Source organism: Aythya marila (genome assembly GCF_965140915.1).
Source record: "Aythya marila genome assembly, chromosome: 16".
Lineage (NCBI taxonomy): Eukaryota > Metazoa > Chordata > Aves > Anseriformes > Anatidae > Aythya > Aythya marila.
In genome coordinates, this window is record NC_139057.1 from 697,135 (window position 1) to 716,893 (window position 19,759).

Here is a 19,759-nt window from a genome sequence, read left to right on the forward strand (position 1 = left end):
CTGTGATTATTGAACAGAAGAGAAAGATAGAGGCTTGAGCAGCTTCGATTGAGAATTGTGTCAAATAAAATCAGTGGGATTTGTTGGAGGGTCTCTGCAAGACGTGTGTAGCATTGTAAGAGGATGCCAAAATGGGTTTCAGGTCTTTTAAAAGAGCTCTTAGAGAGAATATGTGATAAAGCAGACAAATATCTATGCAGGTATTAACTATATTCAACTAGTCAGTACATCTCCTTGGTCACTCACATTTAAGTGAGCTGAGCATCTTGTACATGTAAAATGTATGCATGGCTTTGCAGATAAGTGCTTATTTCATACCAGCTGAGATTAGATCTGATAAGCTGAAAATTGTTCTGAATTCTGGTCAACAAGAACAATTAAAGAGTCCTAGTCATTTCTTCTAGCTTAGTCATTATAATAGACTTAACAACAACAAAAATAAATGTGGAATTTGACAAGCAAGAGCTCTACTGGCTTTAAAAATTAATTTTCATAAATGATTAAATGCTGCTACAGAAATCAAAGGAAAACATCATTAAAATTCTTGCTTTTTCAAGCTGAGTTACACTTTGCTGTAGGTCGTCTAATGGGAACAGGAGTTCTGTGGCTACGGTACCTTTATGCCTCTTACCTGGAGCCCTTTGAAGTTGCCGTGCAGCTGCCTACAGCCTCTTATCTGCTGCTGATAGGGAGCAGCTCTTATATACCCAGCAGAGTGCAGGAACAAGGAAAGTACAGGGAAGGATGAAATAGGAATAATTTCCCCATGTGGGCTCAGAAGCACAAGCCCTGTGCCAGCCTGACTAGCAATGGACCGAGGTGTAGGAGTGCTGGCCAAGCCAGGGGGCAGCCCGCTCCTGCCCTGCAGCCCCGGTGCTGTTACCAAAACTGCAAGCAGCTGGGGCACACAGCTGTATCAGTGCAGGGACAAGGATGGGGACAGGCAGAACTAGGCACGAGCAACCATCCCAGGGCATCCCTCGGTCCCAGGGCAGGCATCCCTGTCTCTTCCCTCTCTCCTGGTTGTATCTCCAAATTAATTTGCCTGGGATGGGCAGACCCCAGCCCCTGTGCTGAGCATCACAGCCCCTTTGAGACAACCACACAGCGGCCAGGGTTGTGGTGTGGGGTCTGGGGACGTCCCCGGTCCCTGGCTGAGTGGGTGGCTGAGGGGGGACTTGGGGCAGCTCTGCCATGGGGGATGCTCCATCAGGGTTAGGAGGGTTTTGTCTGCGTGCAGGGAGAGGACAGCTGCCTCCAACAAGCGAATTACGCACTGCAACAGCATAAGGTTGATTTTAAAAAGTAGTCGCAAACTAAAGGGTTTGTGGATTTATGGTGTGCCAGCTGCTCTGTGGAAACCACGCATTACCCAGAGGTAAGCAGGAGATGGCTTGTGTCTCAAAGGAAGATCCAAGCAATTTAAAGCAGGCTTGAGAGAGAACAAATACAAGCAGAGGGGGAAATAAATGCTGATAGGAACGGAAAAAGAACAGTAAAGATGACGGGAAAAGCCTAAGTCTCAGCTCCAGATAGTTTTCAGAGTGTAACAGGGTTGGACAAAGGACGCAGGCTCGAAGGCAGCATTACTGAAGCAGTCCCAGAGGTCTCCCCTCACCCCAGGAGTGCTCGGTGGCTTGACAGCCTGAAGTTAGCAGCAGCCTCATTGCTCTGACAGCAGCTGAACCAAAGGAAAGAGCCTGTGCAGGTCGGGCATTGCCCAGAGGTGCAGGCAGTGAGCTGCCCGTGTCTGCCCCCAGCAGCACGACCACTTGCCCCCTGCTCCCTGTGGTGCTGGGAGGGGATGGGGCAAGGGCTCCTCCAGCACCACAGCTCCAGCACGGTGGGCAGGCAGCCAGCTCGCCTCGTCATGCCCAGAGGGTTCCCCAAAACCAGGGGAAGGGGTTGCGTTCAGGTGAGTGGGTTTTGCATGAAAAGGCTGATGGGCTCGTGTACCCTCCGGTTGTGTACAGACACAGGAGCTGTTACCGGGCCCTTGCCTAGCCCCAAACCAGGCACTCGCAGAAACTGAGACACATTCTGATCTAAGGAGAGATCCACTCCCACCCCATGAGGATAAGAAGAAGACCCCAGGGGCTTCAGATCCCTGAGGGAAGGTGCAGCATCTCGCTCTAATGTAATTCTTGCCAGCAGACGGGTGCCTGAGCATCAGCGAAAAGAAAAGTGCAAAATACAACAATCAGAGGCAAAAAACACCCTTGCTTTCTTTTGTGTTCAAAGCAACATAGGGAGGATGCAACATTTTTGTGGAAAAGACCGAGCTGCTGTTTTGCTCTTCCAGGCACAGCGAAACGTCGTGGGGCAGCTTCGAGCAGGCTGGGCTTCCCACCTCTCGGGTGGTGGACGTGGAAAACCGTAGGTCCTGCTGCAGCAGTGGGCTCACGCCGACAGCACGAGGAGATCCTGGTGCGGCAGAGGGCTCGGTGTCACTCGGATTCATTTTACACCATGCCCCGGGGAGCGGGGGCTGCACTCACCTCAATGACATTGATGTCGGCGTTGGTGAAGTCGATGTTCAGCAGCCGCGGGAGCGGGACCCCCCTGCCCAGCACGCCTGTGGGTCGGGGCAGCCCGGTCAGCACGGCGTGTCCCTGCCACCCCATCCCTGCACCCCCAGCCAGCACGAGGCTTCATGCCCCGGGGCCCAGCGCCGTGTGCTGGGGTTTGCAGCACCCACTGGTGGGGGGCAGCAGGGGCTTGGTGGGGGCGTTTTGTGATGTGTGCTCGCCGCCCCACAAAGCGCTGCCACCGGAGTGAGCCTGGCCCTGCCGAGCCGTCCCATCGCCACCACTGCACCCAACCAAGGTCAATGCAATGCACGGAGACGCGTGCAGTGGCTGCTCTAACACAAATGAGTGCATGCATGAGGCATCAAAGCTCCCTTACTGTTCAGTGCAGGCAGGAAAGCGACATCGAAAATCTTGTCAACGAGCATCTCCAGCAGCGAGATCTGCAACAAGGAGAGGGTCCCTCAGAGCTGTGCTCCCGTGGCCAGCGCGGCCTCACCCTGTCCTTGGGGCTGTGGGGGTGCTCCTGTTGTCCCACCTGAACCTGACCTGACCCCTGCTGCCCCAGCTCCACACCCACTTCATGCAAATCCCCAGCTTCACAGAAATTGGAACTTTCTTTAAGCATTCAGTGGTCAAATTTTAGTCCCAATGTAATGGCACTCCATAGGCCTGTTCCAGCCAGCATTAAGAGCTGCCTGAAATTGAATTCCTGCTGCCCTGACAGCACGAGCACAGCCCAGGATGGAAGTGGATGGAGCGATGCAGCCCCCCCAGGCTGTGCTGGGCCCACACCGAGCTCGGGTACCAAGCCCACGGCTGCTGTGGCTGCATAGGCTCTGCAGTGATCACAGTAGGTGCGCACACCCTGCCAAACAGGGGCAGTCCTGCTTTGTTCGCATTTGCCCCAGTGTAAACTGGGGTCAGCAACTGGGATAGTTCCCGCTTCCCATCGCTATCTTTCACACAGATCTATGGGATTTTTTCTGAAGACCGTTCATGGATCACCCATAAAACAAATCCATCTGCAGAGGTGAGAGAAAGGCACTGTTAAAAATGCCATAAACGATAGTCGGCACTTGGCCCTTAATTCTCCCGTGCCAATCTCTCTCAGTGCTTTGCTCTCTGCAGTAGATTTCACGTATGGCTGAGGCTGCTCCTGTTCTTACATCAAAGTCACCAACAGATGAAGACTCCAAGAAGAGATCAGTCCTGCAGAAGGAAGCAGAAGCAAGTGAGGTTCAGGTTCCCTGTGTCCCACCGCGCATCTCATTGCCTGGGCACCCCTAACCACCCCAGGCCCATCCAACGCCAGCGTGAGCGGTGGCAGAAGAAGACAGTGTCCTACTTCTCACGGCTGGCGCTGATCTTCAGTTTGTTGCCCTCAACAGAGAACTGGGCCAGCAGGGAAGCATCCTGCAGACAAGCAGAGGACAAGCACAGGCTCTCAGACAGAGCTGAAGCAGCCAAGTCCCAACGAGATGGCATTTCTGCACAGCTGCTGCTTTATGCGTACGATATTCAGAAGGCAGAGGAACTTCTGGACGTCATCATGGTGGATGGCCACCACCTCTGCTGTAGCCTTGAGCTGGATCGTGGCTTTGTTTTTCTTTAGGGTCACCACAGGTGCTTCAGGGACTGCAATTTTCAGCAGCAATTCGTGTGGCTCAGGGTACGCCTTGAAAACCTGCAACATCCAAAGCAGGAGGCTTGTGGTGGCATGTGAGGAGGATCGGGGGGAAGCAGGGAACGGGCTGCCTGTGGGGGCATTGCTGTGCTCAGCGATGGATTTGCTCCTGGATTGTTCCAGTTCAAGACTGTGTGTGAGCTCAGCCACTGTGCATGCCCTGAGCCCCCCAGGAGCATCTGCTGCTGTCTGTGGGACTGCTGCAAGGGGTTTTTGTGACCCAGGAGATGTGCAGAGGACAGGCTGGCAAACCAAGCTTGGGGCTGCATTGGTCTCTGATTTCAGACCCAAGCCAAAGCTCTTTCAAGCCCAAGGGATGTCTGAAATGATGTTTCTGAGAGGAAGAGGCAGGGGGATCTCCCCTGCATGTCTTACTGGGCCAGCTGCAGTGTGGGCAGGAACCAGGACTCACCGCAGGAACCAGGGCTCCCAGCGTCGATGTTGTCAGCGGTGGGAGCTCAGGGAACTGTCACAGACAAGGAGGGGAAATGTTGCACGTGAGCACGATGGTCTTCAGCAGATAGCTCATACTTTGCCCCAGTAACACACCTGAGACCTCACGGTCTCTCACTCGTGTTTTTTTTTGCCCAAGATAGCACAGATCCCAGTAAATGGCAGCGAGGTGCTAGAGGACTGCAAGGTGAGACCAGCGCACACCACACTGCTGGCAGCCCCGGGCCTCCTGGGGCCAGGCAGATCTCCCGTGCTCACCATGCCGTTGGCGATGTCCAGGTCCAGGGCGCCTTCCTTCTGCAGGGCAGACAGCACCGACCTGAGGAAGTTGACGGAAAGGCCCAGCTGGGAGGAGCTGGTGTCTGGCATCGGTGGCAGGGGCGGCATGGGGACCCTCGGAGGTGCGGGGACACTTTCTGCTCTTCCCAGCGGGTAGTCAACCAGGCCTCCTGCTACTCGCCCAACAACAGTCTGCAGTTACAGGGAAGAAAGCACAAGCCAAAAGTGTTGCAGAAGCTCGCAATATTTGCCTTTATGGTTAACTTCATGTTCAGTCAATGTGAAATCCCTTCATGCACAGCCAAGCCAAGGCAGATCCCATTGCATTTCCTTCTCCAGAAGTTCATGAAATGCGAACCCTGCTGTGCTCTGCCGTGACAGCAAGCAGCACGGGAGCAGGGAGCAGAGCCAGCCCCTCTGTGACCCCCTCACAGCACCCTGGATGCCCTCGGCTCGGTGTTCTCAGCTGAGGAGCTGTTCCCCAACCCGTGTGAGATATCACAGTGCGTGTAGCGAACAGAAAGAGAAGGTGCAGGACTTACATTCAGGTCTACTTCAAGGAACTGGCCGGTCACCAGGGGGAGGCTGGACACGGTGTACTGGATACTGCCCAGCAAACCCAGCGGCACCAGTGCTGGGGGCAGAGGAGGCAGCTCAGCAGCTCCCATGGGGCAGGGGTGCAGCTCCCCTTGCCCGCTGCAGTTCCTCCAGCAAAGCCCCAATGTGCTTGTGGGCTCTGCCCTGTCTCTGAGAGCTCCATGCAAAGCCACATCCCTAACGAGCAGTGTGTGCCACTGCTGGAAACGGAGGGGCCACCCCACCACCCCCACCCAGGGGTCTCTCTGCTGATGGCTTAGCTTTGCTGGGTGCTGCTCCCTGGCTGCTCCCAGGGATAAGGGGGTCTCAGCAGGGTGCTCCCGGGGTCCTGGCACTGGTGTGGCACAGAGGTGGGGTCTGGGGGCAGCAGCATCACAGTCCCCACATGGTCAGCACAGAGGGCAGAGATGACCCAAAGGGAAGGCAGAGGGACCCCAGGCACTTACAGTTGACGAACCCCAGTTGGTCGCTGACGAGGCCCAGGGCAACATCGAGGACTGGGCAGAGCTGCAGGGGGGACGGGGAGCGACCACACTCAGAGCCAGGCACATCCCAGCATGTCCCTGCCCCTGTGCCCCGGGTGCTGCAGTGCTGGTGCTGGGGCTGGGAGCCCCTCCAGTAGCCCCCCAGTGCTGCTGAGGCTGGGCCAGACCTGGGTCCAGCCCGGGGTACCCTGCCCTCCCTCCAGCACACTGAGGAAGCAGGACAAGTACAGGGTGCCAGGAGCCCATGTGAGATGGATGGAGAGACCCTGGGACTCTCGGGAGGGAGCAGAGACCCCAACCCATCACACGGGCATCGTTAGCAGATCCCAGGCACTTGGGCAGATCTTTGCCAGGCTCTGGAGCAGGCACAGTTTCTCCCACACAGATGGAGAGGTGACACGTGTCCCTCCCTAAGCCCCAACCATGGCAGCCCTTGGGGCAGTGGCGTTGATCCTGCCCTGGGACAAGCAGGAGCAGCAGCACAGCTTTCAGATGGACTCATTGCTCCTTTCCAGGGTAGGATTTATGCCTCCTGCTCACCTGGAGTCACTTGGGCAACAACTGCACTGACTGAGGTGTGCCCTGGCTCAGCTTACACGAAGCCGCACCACAAGGGGTTTTTCTTCCAACTTACCAGATTAGGAAGAAGCCTGTTCAGGACACTGGCCAATAAATTATCCACAACTGGGAGCAGGCTGTGGAAAAACAAAGGAACACCAGGAAAAAAAAACAAGCTGCAAAGTAAATGAGTTTTAAACAATTCCCTGTGAAATGCATGTAGAGCAGGCCTCCTGGAGCAAGGCAATTGCAGCAGTGAAGTGTGTTGTGTATGCTTGGATTTTGCATGAGATAAGTCTAATTTGCATCCCAAAATAGCCAGTGGGAAATTTATTGCTGCCTTTTTTTACTAGGCTCTGTAAATGAGCAAAAACAACCTCAGCCCAAGTAGGTTTTGTGCTTCACATGCCAAGTGCTTACATCTTAGCAGACGCTGTGCAATGCCAGGTAAAAAGACTGAATGCAGCACAGGGGGCAGGGATATTCCTCTGAGACCTCTGCACCACTGCAGGGTGTCCTGCTTGGCTGCACAGCCCCACAGGAGAACCCTGCTCTTTGCTGCAGATGCTCCAGGGCACGTGGGGACAGCCACCACCAGCAGCCCTCTGCTCCTGCCCCCTGGCATGGCCAGTGAGTGACTGTCACCAGCTCTGCCACTGTCATCCACAGAGCTGGAAGCGCCCCCGTGCCCACCCTGGTGTCTGCTGGCATGGGCAGGGGGTCAGCGAGGGGTGATCAGTGGTCAGCACGTGCCAGTGGATCAGGACGTCGTGGTCACTCACCCTCTCAGCAGTCTGACTTTAATGCCCCCGAGGAACGTGTCGCACTTCTCTATCACCAGTCTGGGATAGCCGGTGCCGTCCATGGTCAGCCTGACCCTCGATGTGATGTTCACTTCCACTGCGATGTCGAGCAGACCCAGGAGGCTGTGCAAGGGGACGGGGCTGAGCTCCAGAGGAGCAGCCCCTTCCTGGGGCAGGAGCGGGCTCTGTCCCCCTGCACCCCTCGTGGCACCAGCCAGACCTACCTTTTGCCATTGAGGGCCACCCGGGTGTAGAGGTTCAGGTGGACGCCGATGCCAGGCAGGAGCCGTAGGGACACCCTGGGGAGCGTCAGGTCCACGATCCTCAGCCTGCGGGGACAGCGAGGGGGGCATGGACAGTCACGAGTGGGGGCTCTGGGCACGGCAACCCACTACCCGAGGCTCTGCACAGGTGATTACTTGGGGGATGGGTGAATTTAGGTAAGAAATGGCAAAAGACACCAAGTTTTCTCAGTTATTTTCCGGTTTTATCAGAAGCTTTTTCTAGTTGCCTTATTATTGCTTGCTCTTGTGCTTCTGCTCAGTGCTAGACAATAAGAATTAAAACAGGAAAATTGCAAACAACTGAGCATTAGCTTGGAAACAACGGCATCGGCTGCCCAGGGCTGATGTACAGTTCAGTGCTCCCTCTACGGGCAAGCACTTCTCAACTCCCACCACCTTCAATCTCCCCTTGTGTAGCTAGGAGGTTCTTCTGCAGCTGGCAATGCAAACCTGGGGACTTGCAGGCAGCATTTCTGCCAAGGAGTCAGCGCCCAACCAAATCTGAGCAGCTACTGAAGGATCGCCACAGCCCCCCATCCCCAGCAGCATTCAGAGGTTGCCCCCCCTCCAATGACCCCGGACGGAGCCCTCCTTACCCGGTGAGCCCCTGGACCGTGCTGAGCAAGCCTCCTTCCCCCAGGACGCCGAGCAGCCCGCCGCCTCCCAGCAGCCCTCCGCTGCCCAGGAGCCCTCCTCTGCCGAGAAGCCCACCGGGGCCACCGAGGGTCCCCGCCGTGCCTTGGAGACCTCCATCGCCCAGCACTCCTCCAGCGACCCCCGGGGGGATGCCACCCCTGGGGACGTCACCAGCAGCTGCAGGCCAGCCCCTGGGAGGGAGGCCGTTTCTGGGGGCCGCCCCGTAAGCATCCCCACGAAGACCCCCAAAAGCATTGCCACCGAGCAGACCGCCTCCAGCCTCCCCACCTCCGCCCAGCAAGCCACCGCCAGCTTCACCACCCGCGCCCAGCAGGCCACCAGTCAGCCCCCCCAGCAGCCCCCCGCCACCACCACCACCCAGCAGACCACCGGTAAGACCACCCAGCAGGCCACCGCCACCGAGGAGACCTCCTCCAAGGCCACCGCCCTGCAGGCCGCCGCTGCCATCCACACCGGGCACTCCGCTGCCGAGGGGCATCTCGCCGAGGGCACCACGGAGGGCACTGCCTTGCCGCAGGGAGCCTGCAAGAGCTGGAGACCCCCAGCACCATCAGCCCCTGGGCAGAGCCCCTCCTGCTTCACCTGCAGGCTGAGCCCCTGCTGAGCACGAGCTCCCCATCCCAGTCACCGCCCGGTCCAGCCCCTGCCTGCCTGCGCTTCTTTTTACCCATCTGTGCTACAACAGCAAAAAGGGCTTTGACATCTTCCAAATACCAGGGCAGGAGGCACGGACCTGTGCAAAGCAGCGCAGGGGAATTTGCAGCCCACCCAGGTGAGGCAGCACGTGGGCTGGCTTGGTTACAGGGGCTGCGTGGTGGCAGACCCACACCAGGAGGCGAGGTTAGGGCTCATGCAGCACCTCTGTTTAGTCCCTATCACGCGGGGAGGCCTTCTGGGAGCCTGGCTACTTGAAATTTTAATCACAATAAAAAAGAAAGACTCGGAGGTTGGTTAGGGCAGGTCAACTCACCGTCGCTCAGAACACCCTTATTGAGCCTCAGGACGGCATCTGTTGGTGGCTGGCCCAGTGTCAGGGTCAGCAGGGCGTACACGACAGCGATGCTCAGAGCCGTTCGCATGCTGTCCTCTGACCCCGCTGGTGGTGGTGGCAGGATGGGGACACGGGATGGCTCGCACCGCTCACACCGCTGGCACTGAGGCAGCCAGCAGCAACCTGGGGAAAAAGAACGGGGGTGAGGGGAAACAGGGTGGACAACCCTTGGAGGCAGAGGAAAGCCTGAGATATCTCAAGCTGGGTGCACAGTTTTAGGTGAGCAGCAAATCTGGGCGTTAGGAGCAAAACTGTTTGTGTGTTCGAGCCACATCCAGCTAACAGATTTGGACACACACACATGGAAAGAGGGAAGCATCCATACGCACATCTGTCGGTGATTTTTCAAGCCACTGTCTGCACAGCCACAGCACCTATTTGCTTGCTTCCATTCACGTGCAGCCCGGGCAACATGCTCCTTTCCACCTCCGGTCGCTGTGACATGATTTTGAACTTGCAGCGTGAAATCGTAACTCATAACCCAGAGGCTGCACGGCGCTTCCCTCACTAAAACCATCCCCTAAGCAGGCGTGCAAATCCATCCTGCCATCACACAAACAACTCATGTCTGGAATAAATTCCTTCAGCTCTTTTTTAAATGGCATGTTTTAACCTTGCAACAATAAAAATAACACCAATTCCTTTAAAAAATCCTGCAATGCAAAAATATCCCTAATTTTTTGTCAGATGAATACAGTTTCCTTCAGCAAAGTGTTCCCATATTGCTTTATCAATCTGCTTTTTGAAGTTTTCAGGCTAGCCACTAAATATAAACTAGGATCATTTAGCCACATTTCTACCATTTTCAGTATCTTCCCAATGTTTTTCTCACTCACCAGAGCATATTGCAGGGCTTGCAGGTAAAATGGTGGCTCTGTGCCCCAGTCTTAGAAAACCACGTGCCACTGTTTTGCCCACCTTTACCTGGCCTTATCCCAAATTGCAAAGCTCAGCTCTGGTCTTCCACGGCTCAGCTCCTGATCAAGTGGAGACCTCGCAGCTGTCCATGGTCACCCAGCCCTCAGCTCTTCTCTGCTGTGTAGGAACAGGGGGTCCTTATATAGCAAAACCAATGCAGGAAAAATGGAAGGATGCCTAATTTGTAAGAGCTGGGCTAGTGGATTGGGTCCATAAAGCAGCATTTGTGGTTTTAATAGATCCCAGTATAAATAATGCTTTGTAAAACAGGATGGAGTATTGAGCAATAGGACACCAGATAGCCCCTTATCAGCAGTGCTGTTACTCAAGAGCTTGGAGGAAAGAAGAAAATCCCCAAGCCTCGTTGGGCTGGAGCACATGGAGCTGCTGCTGACCCCAAAGGAGGCATGCTGGAAAATCAGCTTATTCTCCAGGTGTCCACGCAAATCCCAGCCACCACCTGCATCCAGGCATTAACGCAAACTGCTGTGCTGGTATCCACAAACACACCTGCAGGTGATTTTTCAGGTCCTGCCCAGCTTTCCATTGAGCACTCCAGAAAGGCCCTGGGAGACATTTTAGCTCCTTTAGTGTTCAACCTGAGAAGCAGCTCCTGAGGATTATCCTATCGGCCTCCACAGCTGCCAGCCCCTTCCCAGCAGGTTGTGTTCCTGCAGCCCCAGGAAAGTCCCTTCGGGGTGAGAAATGCAGATCAGGTGTCAGCCCACAGATCATAAGGGTGCCTTTGTCCCGGTGTCTTGAACAGTTAATACCTTTGTGAGATAAAATATATTGCTAAGATCCCAGATAAAACTGTCCAGTGCATCTTACACAACAAGGGGAAAATACATCCCTAAACAAGGCAGCAGGAAGGTGTAAGTTCAGTGCCTGACTCTGTACAGACCCTAATAAAAGAGGCAGTGCTGGGCACATCAGCTCTCTCCCTTCCAGGTTGAGCAGTGGATGCTCTTTCCTTGCCCATCTGCTCCTTTGCTGTGGCTCTCCCTGCTCAGTTATCGAGCAGAAGGCTCAGCCCCATTCCTGTGCCTTGCTGATGGTCCCCACACTGCTCCAGGGAGGCTGCACTGGTCTGGAGCTGCCTCTGCAATGCAGCCCCAGGGTGCTGGGGTGTGGGGAGGGAGCTGTGTGTGTGGTTGGGGCTGGGGAGGGGGCTCTGGCTCCTGAAAAGCAGGGAGATTTCCTGAAAAACAGGAAAATTAGGGAGAGAGGGACACAGCTGGCTCCTGGTGGTGGCGGTCAGGAGGACACGGTGGGTAGCTCTGTGCAGCCACATGTGTTTTTTCGCACATGACTTCACAGCTGGAGCCACGGCCAGAGCTGCACAAGTGCTTTCTGCTAGGTAGCAGCTTATCGGATTATTGGCTCTGGGTATGGCCTCCTCGCTGAGTTGCGTGGCCTTTCCATGGACCGTATGGTGTAGGGGCACTGCAGAGACAAATGGATCCTGGCAGCTGGAAACCCACATCCAAAGAACATTCAGAGAGAGAAATATTGAGGCAGTGAAGGATTTTATTGATAGAGGAATTTGAGAGCAACATTTGTGCCTAAACAGGGGCTCTGGTTCCAGACTTAGGGTGTTAGAATTGGCCACAGAAAATGCCCCCTAACATCCATCAGCTGAGCACCTTCTCCATACCCCCATGTGGGCTATAGCAGGACGGATGGACCAGAAACATCCCTCCCTATGGGCCACGGCAATAACACATGACAATACTCAAGAGAAAATAAAGACGAAGCAATTAGGGACGACCAGGGCTCTCCAGGCTCACGGGGAATTATCTGCCTCATCCCAAGACCAAGGGCAAGGTTTTGCTGAGATAAGCTGGTTTTAGAGCACTCTAGGCTTCTGGTTGATCACAAAGGTGTTCTGCCAGGAAGAAGCACAAAACAATTTAGTTTTGTCAGCTGGGTTTTCTCCAGCTCTTCCCCATATCCTGCAGGGTAAGCCCCTAAAAGCGAGCAGCAGCTCCTTGGGAAGGGGACACTCGTCCTGCACCCCCCTGGGAAAGCAATGCTGGGAAAAGAGAGCCTTACATCAGCGATGTCCACCTGGCTGTTCTCGAAATTGGTGTTGAGGATGTTGGGCAGAGGGATCCCTGCACTCACGGCACCTGCAAGACCAAGAGAGCGGCTGGCTGAGGGCAAAGCCCCCAAAGCAGCCAGCAGGGGAGGGGGCTGGGATTCAGGCTGGGTGTGGAAGGGGAGGGCTCGGCCCCCGCCGTACTGTTAATGGCAGGCACGTATGCAGCTGTGAGGGCATCCGTCACCCATCCTTCAAGCCGGGAGGCCTGCAGAGGGAGGAAGCACAAGTCAGTACCCAAGGGAAATGACGGTTTGGGGGTGAAGGCTGAGCACCAGCAGCCTTATGAGCTAAGCTCTGTGGGCGCAGGATGCCTCGGGCTGGGACATGCAGATGCCAGGAAGCTTCCTACAGCAAAGCCCCTCCAGCCGACAAATGTTGGTGTCCCTGCCCTACAGATAACTCCTGGTCAACAAATCACTTGCTGCAGCATGACCATCGCAAGCACTTACATTGATAGGGCCAATTTGTGAGGATGCCAGTCTCAGTTTGACTCTACAAAAGATAAAAACAATTAAGAGTGCATCAAGAGCAGCCCTCACCACTTCCTGAGCAGTGCCCAGACCCTTTTTGCTCCAGAATTTGTCCTGTCCATACAAATAGACAAAAACTCTCTCGATACTTCAGGCATGCTCTTCATCTGAGGACGGTGCCAGGGGAAGCCCTGAAGCCCCAGAAGCTTCACATTTCTCCCACACCTCTCTCGTGCTTCCCATTAGCCACCAGCAGAGCCCCCCCCGCCGAGCTGGGCCCTACCTGTCGATGGCCAGGGAGGTGCGCAGCTTGCCACTGGCCACGGAGGGGGTGATGTTCAGACCGATGTCCTGGAATTGCAACAACAGAAGAAATGAAGTTATTTCCCAGCACAGCTCCCCGAGACTGGAAATAAAACATGGAATATTTATAAATAACCCAGATGGTGAAAAAACACCCATCTGTGTCTAGAAATAGCATTTTTTGGACAGATGGTGCCACGGATCTGTCCCCTTGGGATTTGGAATTCCCATCTTTTTGAATTTATTTAAATTTTTACTTAAACTTTTTCAATTAATTTTTGAATTATTCATCAAATATTTCACCTGCGTGCGGTTACAAGCACATTAAAAGGCCATTTTTAAGATGTGAGGCATCCAAGGGCATGGGTGCTGCCGCAGGGAGCAGCCCCACACCGTCCCCCTGCCTCACGCTCACCGAGTCCAGGCTGAAGAGGGTCTGCACGGGGAAGCCTGGGCGCCGTGTCACGACATCGATGGTGCCTTGAAGGGTGGCCGTGGCTTTCCCGTCCCGCAGGGACACCTCTGGCACATCGGCCAGCCGCACACGCAGCGCCAGCGGCAGCGACCCAGGGACCACAGTGGAGAGCTGTGCAGGGAGAGGAGCCATCAGGGCCAGCAGCCTTGGCATGGCCAGGGAGGTTAGGGACAAATGCATGCAATGCATTTTATCCCTATTTTATCCCCTGCATTACACGGTGTGAGGTGGCTGACCTGAGGGAAGGCTGAGAGGAGGGCCGAGGTGGACAGTGAGATGCTACTGGGTACCTGTGGGAACAGCACCCGTGGGGTCAGCAGCCAGCAGGGTTCTGCAGGAGCCACTGCCGGGCTCAGCCTCACCCCGTGAGCCCCGACCCACCGCTGAGCTGGTGATGTCCAGGTTGAAGGCTCCCTGCTTCTGGGCCAGCCCCAGCACGGCGCCCAGCACGTCCTGCGAGAGCCCCACCTGCACCCCGCGGCCGGTGGTTGGCAGCAGGGTGACAGGCGACGACAGCCCGCGCACGGGCTCCACCACATTGCCTGCTGCATCCCTGAGGAGGAGCTGCAGGGGACAAAGAAGGGGCAGGAGGCTGGCATCAGAGGGGCTGCCAGGCTCCCTGCCCACCTGTGCGATCAATTGATGCTTTGTTAACTGTAGAGCTGCTTTCGACTGCCCTGGCACAGGCAACGGAAGCGTTTGCTGGAGCTCTCCACTCCAAGCACTGTGACATCTCCTGATGAGTAAGACACGTTGCCAATATTTTCGGCATGATTATAATCCCCATTAATTATACACCAAACTTTTTTAAACCACTTACAAACGAAACCTTTTTGTAAATGGTGACCTACTGCTCTTGTATGAAATGCTAATGTTGGGCTTTTCTGATTAACAACTATGTGAGTGTTGTAATTATGCTTAATTAGCCAGTGTCAAGCCAGTCTGACTCATGCTGTCCTCCAGGGTTAGCAAGTAGAGAATAAGGCAGAGACCAGGCAGCGGCACAGGCACAGACCTGGCTGAGCCCCACGCAGCAGCAGCGCTCAGTGAATGTGCTCAGACAGCTGGAAACAGGCAGTCCTGCACAAGCAGCCACCCCATTTGGATGAACCACCCAAACCTGCTGATTCGAAGGCATTTGGCAGCACTCACGTTTAGATCCAGCTGGATGGACTTGTCGCCGATGATGGGAAGGGAGGACAGAGTGTACCGGAGATCTCCCAGGGGCCCGAGTGGGAGCACAGCTGCGAGACACAGGGAGGAGAGCTTCTAAGCTGCAAGGAGAGGAACTGCTCCCAAATACCATGGTCCCAAAAGATATCTGAGCTGTGGGTGGCCCCTGCTCACAGCACTCCCAGCCGGACAAGGGGCTGGCAAGCACTGTTCTGCAGCAAAACTCTTGTTTCCAAAAACCATGGGAAGTCTTGAAGTGGCTTTCTGCAGGAAACATTGCCTGCTGCTGCTCTGGGGCAAGGGAGGTTGAATGCTGTGCTTGAATGGAGAGTTGTGTTTTCAAAAAGTTGTTAAAACATTTGTATGTGCCCAATGTAAGGAAAACAAACCCTAAGAGCAGGGCAGACCCGAGGGAGGGCACGTGGACAGGAGGAAGGGACCGCAGCACTTACAAGTCACGGAGCCGAGCAGTGAATTCACAACTCCCAGCACGGTGTCGACGACAGGGCACAGCTGGGGAGGCAGAGAGAGGTCAGGGCCCCGGGGCACCCAGCAGAGCCTCCATGTGTGGCATCACCGGGGCTAAAAGCTCGTTAGTTCCCTCCCTGCCTGCCCTGGGCCGCTGCTGGGGGGCCCTGGTGCAGGGCTCAGCATCGCCACACGCCTGCTGCACCAGGTTGGGTTTCACTGCCAGGGCGAGACCCTCCACTTATCCAGGCAGAGTACCCGTTACAAGAGCACATTTCTCAGAAATGCACTTGCCCACAGAGCCTTGGCCATGGTGGCAGGGCTGGGTGGGTGACCTGGTGAGGCTGCAGCTGTGCAAACAGCCCCGTCCTGGTGCCTGGCCATCCACGGCATGCTGCCACTGCTCGTGCACTTACCAGCCTGGGCAGGACACCGCCGAGGACGCTCTTTAAGGTTTTCTCCACAAGTGGCACTTTGGGTCTGGGCAAATGGGAAACAAAATGTGAAATAGATGAGCAGCTGGAAAATAAATGTACTTCACACAAGAGAAACACGAGGCCTGGCACTGTCCAGAGCTGTACGTCAGTGCCAAAATGTCATCAAAAGCACGCCCCCCCGAACCAGGCCCACTGCCAGAACTGTGGCACAACCTTGCAATATGCTTTCTCAAGCTAAAAAAAAAAAAAAAAAAAAAAAAAAAAAAAAAAAAAAAAACCTTCATCAATTCCTTTCAGAGGCAGAGAACCAGGTGTTTCAGCCTCTGGTGTGTCATGCACTCTTTGATGGTCAATAGTGCAAAGGTTTCTCACAGCTGCAGCAGTGACTAGTACTTTGCTCACATGCAGACCTACCCAACACGGATGTTGACGTCTCCGAGAAGAGTCTTGCAGTTTTCAATGACCAGCTTGAGAGCCCCCGACTTGTCCTGGACCAGCCGGACTCTTGCTGTGATGTTCGCTTCCACCTGGAGCTGGAGCAGTCCACCCACTGCGCTGCACAGCCCAAGGAGGACACATGTCTCAGAGGGTTTTTTATCCATCTGTTTTCTGAAGAGATGGCGAACCCCTGCCCTGAGCTGTGCCCCCAACAGATGCCACTTACCCATTGCCATCTACCAGCAGCTGGGTGTAGATATTCAGCTGGAGCCCAACGCCTGGCAGGAAGCTCAGGGTTATTTTGGGGAGGGTGATGTTCACAATTTTCAGCCTGGAGAGTCGAAACAAGAAAAGTCAATCAGTAACACTTTGCCGGGATCCCCTTGGCCCCCAGTGCTGTGGCCAGTCACTGAGCCATGGTCTTGGGGTCCTTTGCACCCTGGGCCCGCAGGGCTCCCCTCCAGCCAGGGCCAGCCTGCAGCAGGCACGAGGCACCCTTGTGGTAGGGGCACACACAAACTCCCAACAGCTGAACCCTTATGAACCTGCCCCAAGGATGGGAAGGAGGGGACGGTGTGCCCACACCACAAGCTTCTCTCCCCAGCATTGCCCAGACCATGCACAGAGGGCTGCTCGGGGGACACGCATCTCCCACTCTCACTCACCCTGTGAGCCCTTGGATGGTGCCCAGCAGACCATTCTTGCCAAGGAGCCCTCCTTCAGGAGACGTGCCTTGGCCGCGCTGACCACGTCCACCGAGGAGACCACCGCCACCAAGGAGACCACCTGCAATACCGTTGCTGCCAACGAGACCGCCAACTGCTCCATCACCACCAAGGACACCAGCAAGAGGATCATCACCAAGAAGACTACCAACGGGCCCTTTGCCACCAAGGAGACCACCTGCAAGAGAATCATCGCCAAGGAGACCACCTGCAAGACCACCATTGCCACCAAGGACACCACCAACAAGTCCATCACCACCAAGGGCACCACCAACAAGTCCATCACCACCAAGGAGACCACCAACGGATCCTTTGCCACCAAGGAGACCACCAACAAGTCCATCACCACCAAGGAGACCACCAACGGGTCCTTTGTCACCAAGGAGACCACCAACAAGTCCATCACCACCAAGGAGACCACCAACGGGCCCTTTGCCACCAAGGAGACCACCAACAAGTCCATCACCACCAAGGAGACCACCAACGGGTCCTTTGTCACCAAGGAGACCGCCAACAAGTCCATCACCACCAAGGAGACCACCAACAAGTCCATCACCACCAAGGACACCACCAACAAGGCCGTCTTCACCAAGGAGACCTCCAACAAGTCCATCGCCTCCAAGCAGACCTCCAACAAGTCCATCGCCTCCAAGCAGACCTCCAACAAGACCACCGCCACCAAGGAGACCACCCAGGAGCCCCTCGAGAAGGTTGCCGTTGGCTAGTGACCCTGTAATGGCTGAAGAAACGGTTGAGAGGTCACTGTGAGCCATGCTGACCCAAGCACATGAACATGCTGTGTCAGCCTGGCTGTTCCTTCCCTCCCCTCTGCCTCCTTTCCCCTCTTTGTACACCGGGGTGATGCTCCAGTCACTGGGAAGTATCTGACATGCCATCTGCAAAATGCTTTGTAAATGCAAATTACGAGCATCGTCACTACTGCTGGACCAGCTTTTATTTTTCTGAATATGGTCAAGAGACAGAAAGAGCAGAAGTGGTCTCAAAACAGAAAAATCCTGTCTCTTCCGAACACTTACCGCTTTCTAGCACATCTTTATCCACCCTGGCAGACACCGAGGCACTTCCAACAAGTCCTTGCGAAGGGGTCAGCAGGCCGCAGAGGAGGAAAACCACACAGAACTTGAACATCTTGGGTTCTGATAACTGCAGAAAGCAATTGCCATCAGTGCAATGCTGGAACAGGGAGCACAGGGCAGTGGCTGGAGGAAGGAGGAGGAAGAAGGAAAGGAGAGTCTCGCAGGGAAGACAAAATCAGAGAGGGAGCTGCGGGCACCTCTCCCTCCTCTCCTCCGCACCAGTGGGCACAGAAAGGTCCTGACAGCACTTCCCTGCAGGAGCAACCACAGCTCCAGCAGCAGCTGCTGCAAAGACCATCACAGCAGCCAAGTGAAGAGAAGGAGGCTGCTCAGATGGTCCTGCCTGAAGCCCCCAGCACTGGTCAGCGTGTTCTTACTGACTGGGAAGGTCACGGAAAGAAAAGCAGCAGCAGCACACAGGAAAAATGCACCGGCACGTCTGGTGAGGAAAGCATCTCCTTGTCTGAGTGTCAGGATCTATCACAAACATCATGTATCTGAGGCTTGCCTCTGCATAAAAGCACCTTTTCCAAGAAGCACATGAAGAAGGAAATCATTTTAAAAGTTTCAGTGTCATTGAAATATTTTGGGGGATCTACAACTTGAAGCATTTTTACAGAACCATAATGAACTTCATTGCCCCAAATCTATTTAAATGTAAATAGCACATCAAAAAGGATCAAAACAAATGTGAAAGGTGTAATTCACCTTAGGTAAAAACGCTATCTTGGACACTAGAATTATACCATAAGTAATTAATCTGGTAATTGTTTACGAAAATCACAAAATACCCTTTCTGCTTCAAGGACTGCCAATACAATGAACATGCATGTCTGTTCCTCAGAAACTCGCAGTGAAGGCTGCCTCACATTTTGCTTGTTAGAGCATAATTCAGTCAGGCAGCAGGCAAGAATAATGGTTTTTGTTTAAAAAAAAAACAAAACAATAGTCACAAGCTGACATCAAGGCTTTGCCTTTGGGAGGCACTCAGATTTGCAGAAGCAGAAGCTAAGAACATGCTTTTTGAGGAATAGTTTTGCTCTTACCTGATCAATCTCTTTGGTGTACGGATCTTTCCATCCAATGTCCCTGCCTTCTGAAGATGCCCCACAGCACGCATCCTTATATAGAGATCTTCTCACCAGGAATGAGGCAAATGATGTCATGGAGGACATCCAGAAGAATTAGTGGGGAGCAAAACAAACAATATATGGTTTCTGGTGACTTCTACTGCAAATATTTCCTTATAGATACTAGGAGTTGGGTAAATTATTGAGCAATGACTAATATGTGTAGCAGCAGAGGTCAGCCCAGCCCTGGGTGCCAGTCCTCATGGATGTGCACACAACCGCTGCCTCGGTTCATACATTATGGGTTGAGGCTTGGTCTCTGTCCCATGAGCCCTGCATCAAGATGTAGACATGGCTGGAAAGTCGTGCCCTCATAAAATGCTATTTTTTTTCTGAATGAAATTAAAGCCTTGACTGAAAAATGTGTCAAAATGCCAGCCACCCCCACCACCAAGTACTGGTGCAGTTCTCGGTGCTGTGTTATTGAGGAGGTCAGAAGGTGGGATGTGCTGCCACAGGAGAAACTGCTCAAAGGGTAATGCTATCGACTGCAAAGCCAGGGAGCTCCCAAGCTGGAACTGGTGGGCTCAGAATTGTTTTGAGTCTTGGAGGAAATGTTGATCCAGGATGGGCATACCAAGAGAGGTGGTCTCTGTGGCTGCACTATCCCAGGCAACAAATGTGCTGCAGGAGAGGAAC

The 19,759-nt window shown here is 54.4% G+C and overlaps 2 protein-coding genes across 2 annotated transcripts; both read right to left on the reverse strand.

The window, feature by feature from the left end:
• Positions 1 to 2,400: 2,400 nt before the first annotated feature.
• LOC309884410 (BPI fold-containing family B member 4-like) lies at positions 2,401 to 9,796 on the reverse strand (the record flags this gene model as incomplete). The annotated part of the gene is made up of 16 exons (XM_082773357.1): positions 2,401 to 2,424; positions 2,499 to 2,575; positions 2,908 to 2,971; positions 3,698 to 3,740; positions 3,877 to 3,944; positions 4,045 to 4,215; positions 4,628 to 4,681; positions 4,927 to 5,139; positions 5,490 to 5,581; positions 5,991 to 6,051; positions 6,664 to 6,724; positions 7,370 to 7,513; positions 7,615 to 7,719; positions 8,271 to 8,853; positions 9,302 to 9,505; positions 9,757 to 9,796. 16 exons carry the CDS (start codon positions 9,794 to 9,796, stop codon positions 2,401 to 2,403), a joined length of 2,004 nt encoding a protein of 667 aa, XP_082629483.1.
• A 2,353-nt stretch (positions 9,797 to 12,149) lies between these two features.
• LOC309884411 (BPI fold-containing family B member 3-like) lies at positions 12,150 to 18,042 on the reverse strand (the record flags this gene model as incomplete). Its single annotated transcript, XM_082773358.1, has 16 exons — positions 12,150 to 12,188; positions 12,356 to 12,432; positions 12,546 to 12,609; positions 12,854 to 12,896; positions 13,158 to 13,225; positions 13,593 to 13,763; positions 13,889 to 13,942; positions 14,034 to 14,216; positions 14,805 to 14,896; positions 15,278 to 15,338; positions 15,710 to 15,773; positions 16,145 to 16,285; positions 16,395 to 16,499; positions 16,834 to 16,954; positions 17,102 to 17,632; positions 17,931 to 18,042. 16 exons carry the CDS (start codon positions 18,040 to 18,042, stop codon positions 12,150 to 12,152), a joined length of 1,926 nt encoding a protein of 641 aa, XP_082629484.1.
• Positions 18,043 to 19,759: the final 1,717 nt, after the last annotated feature.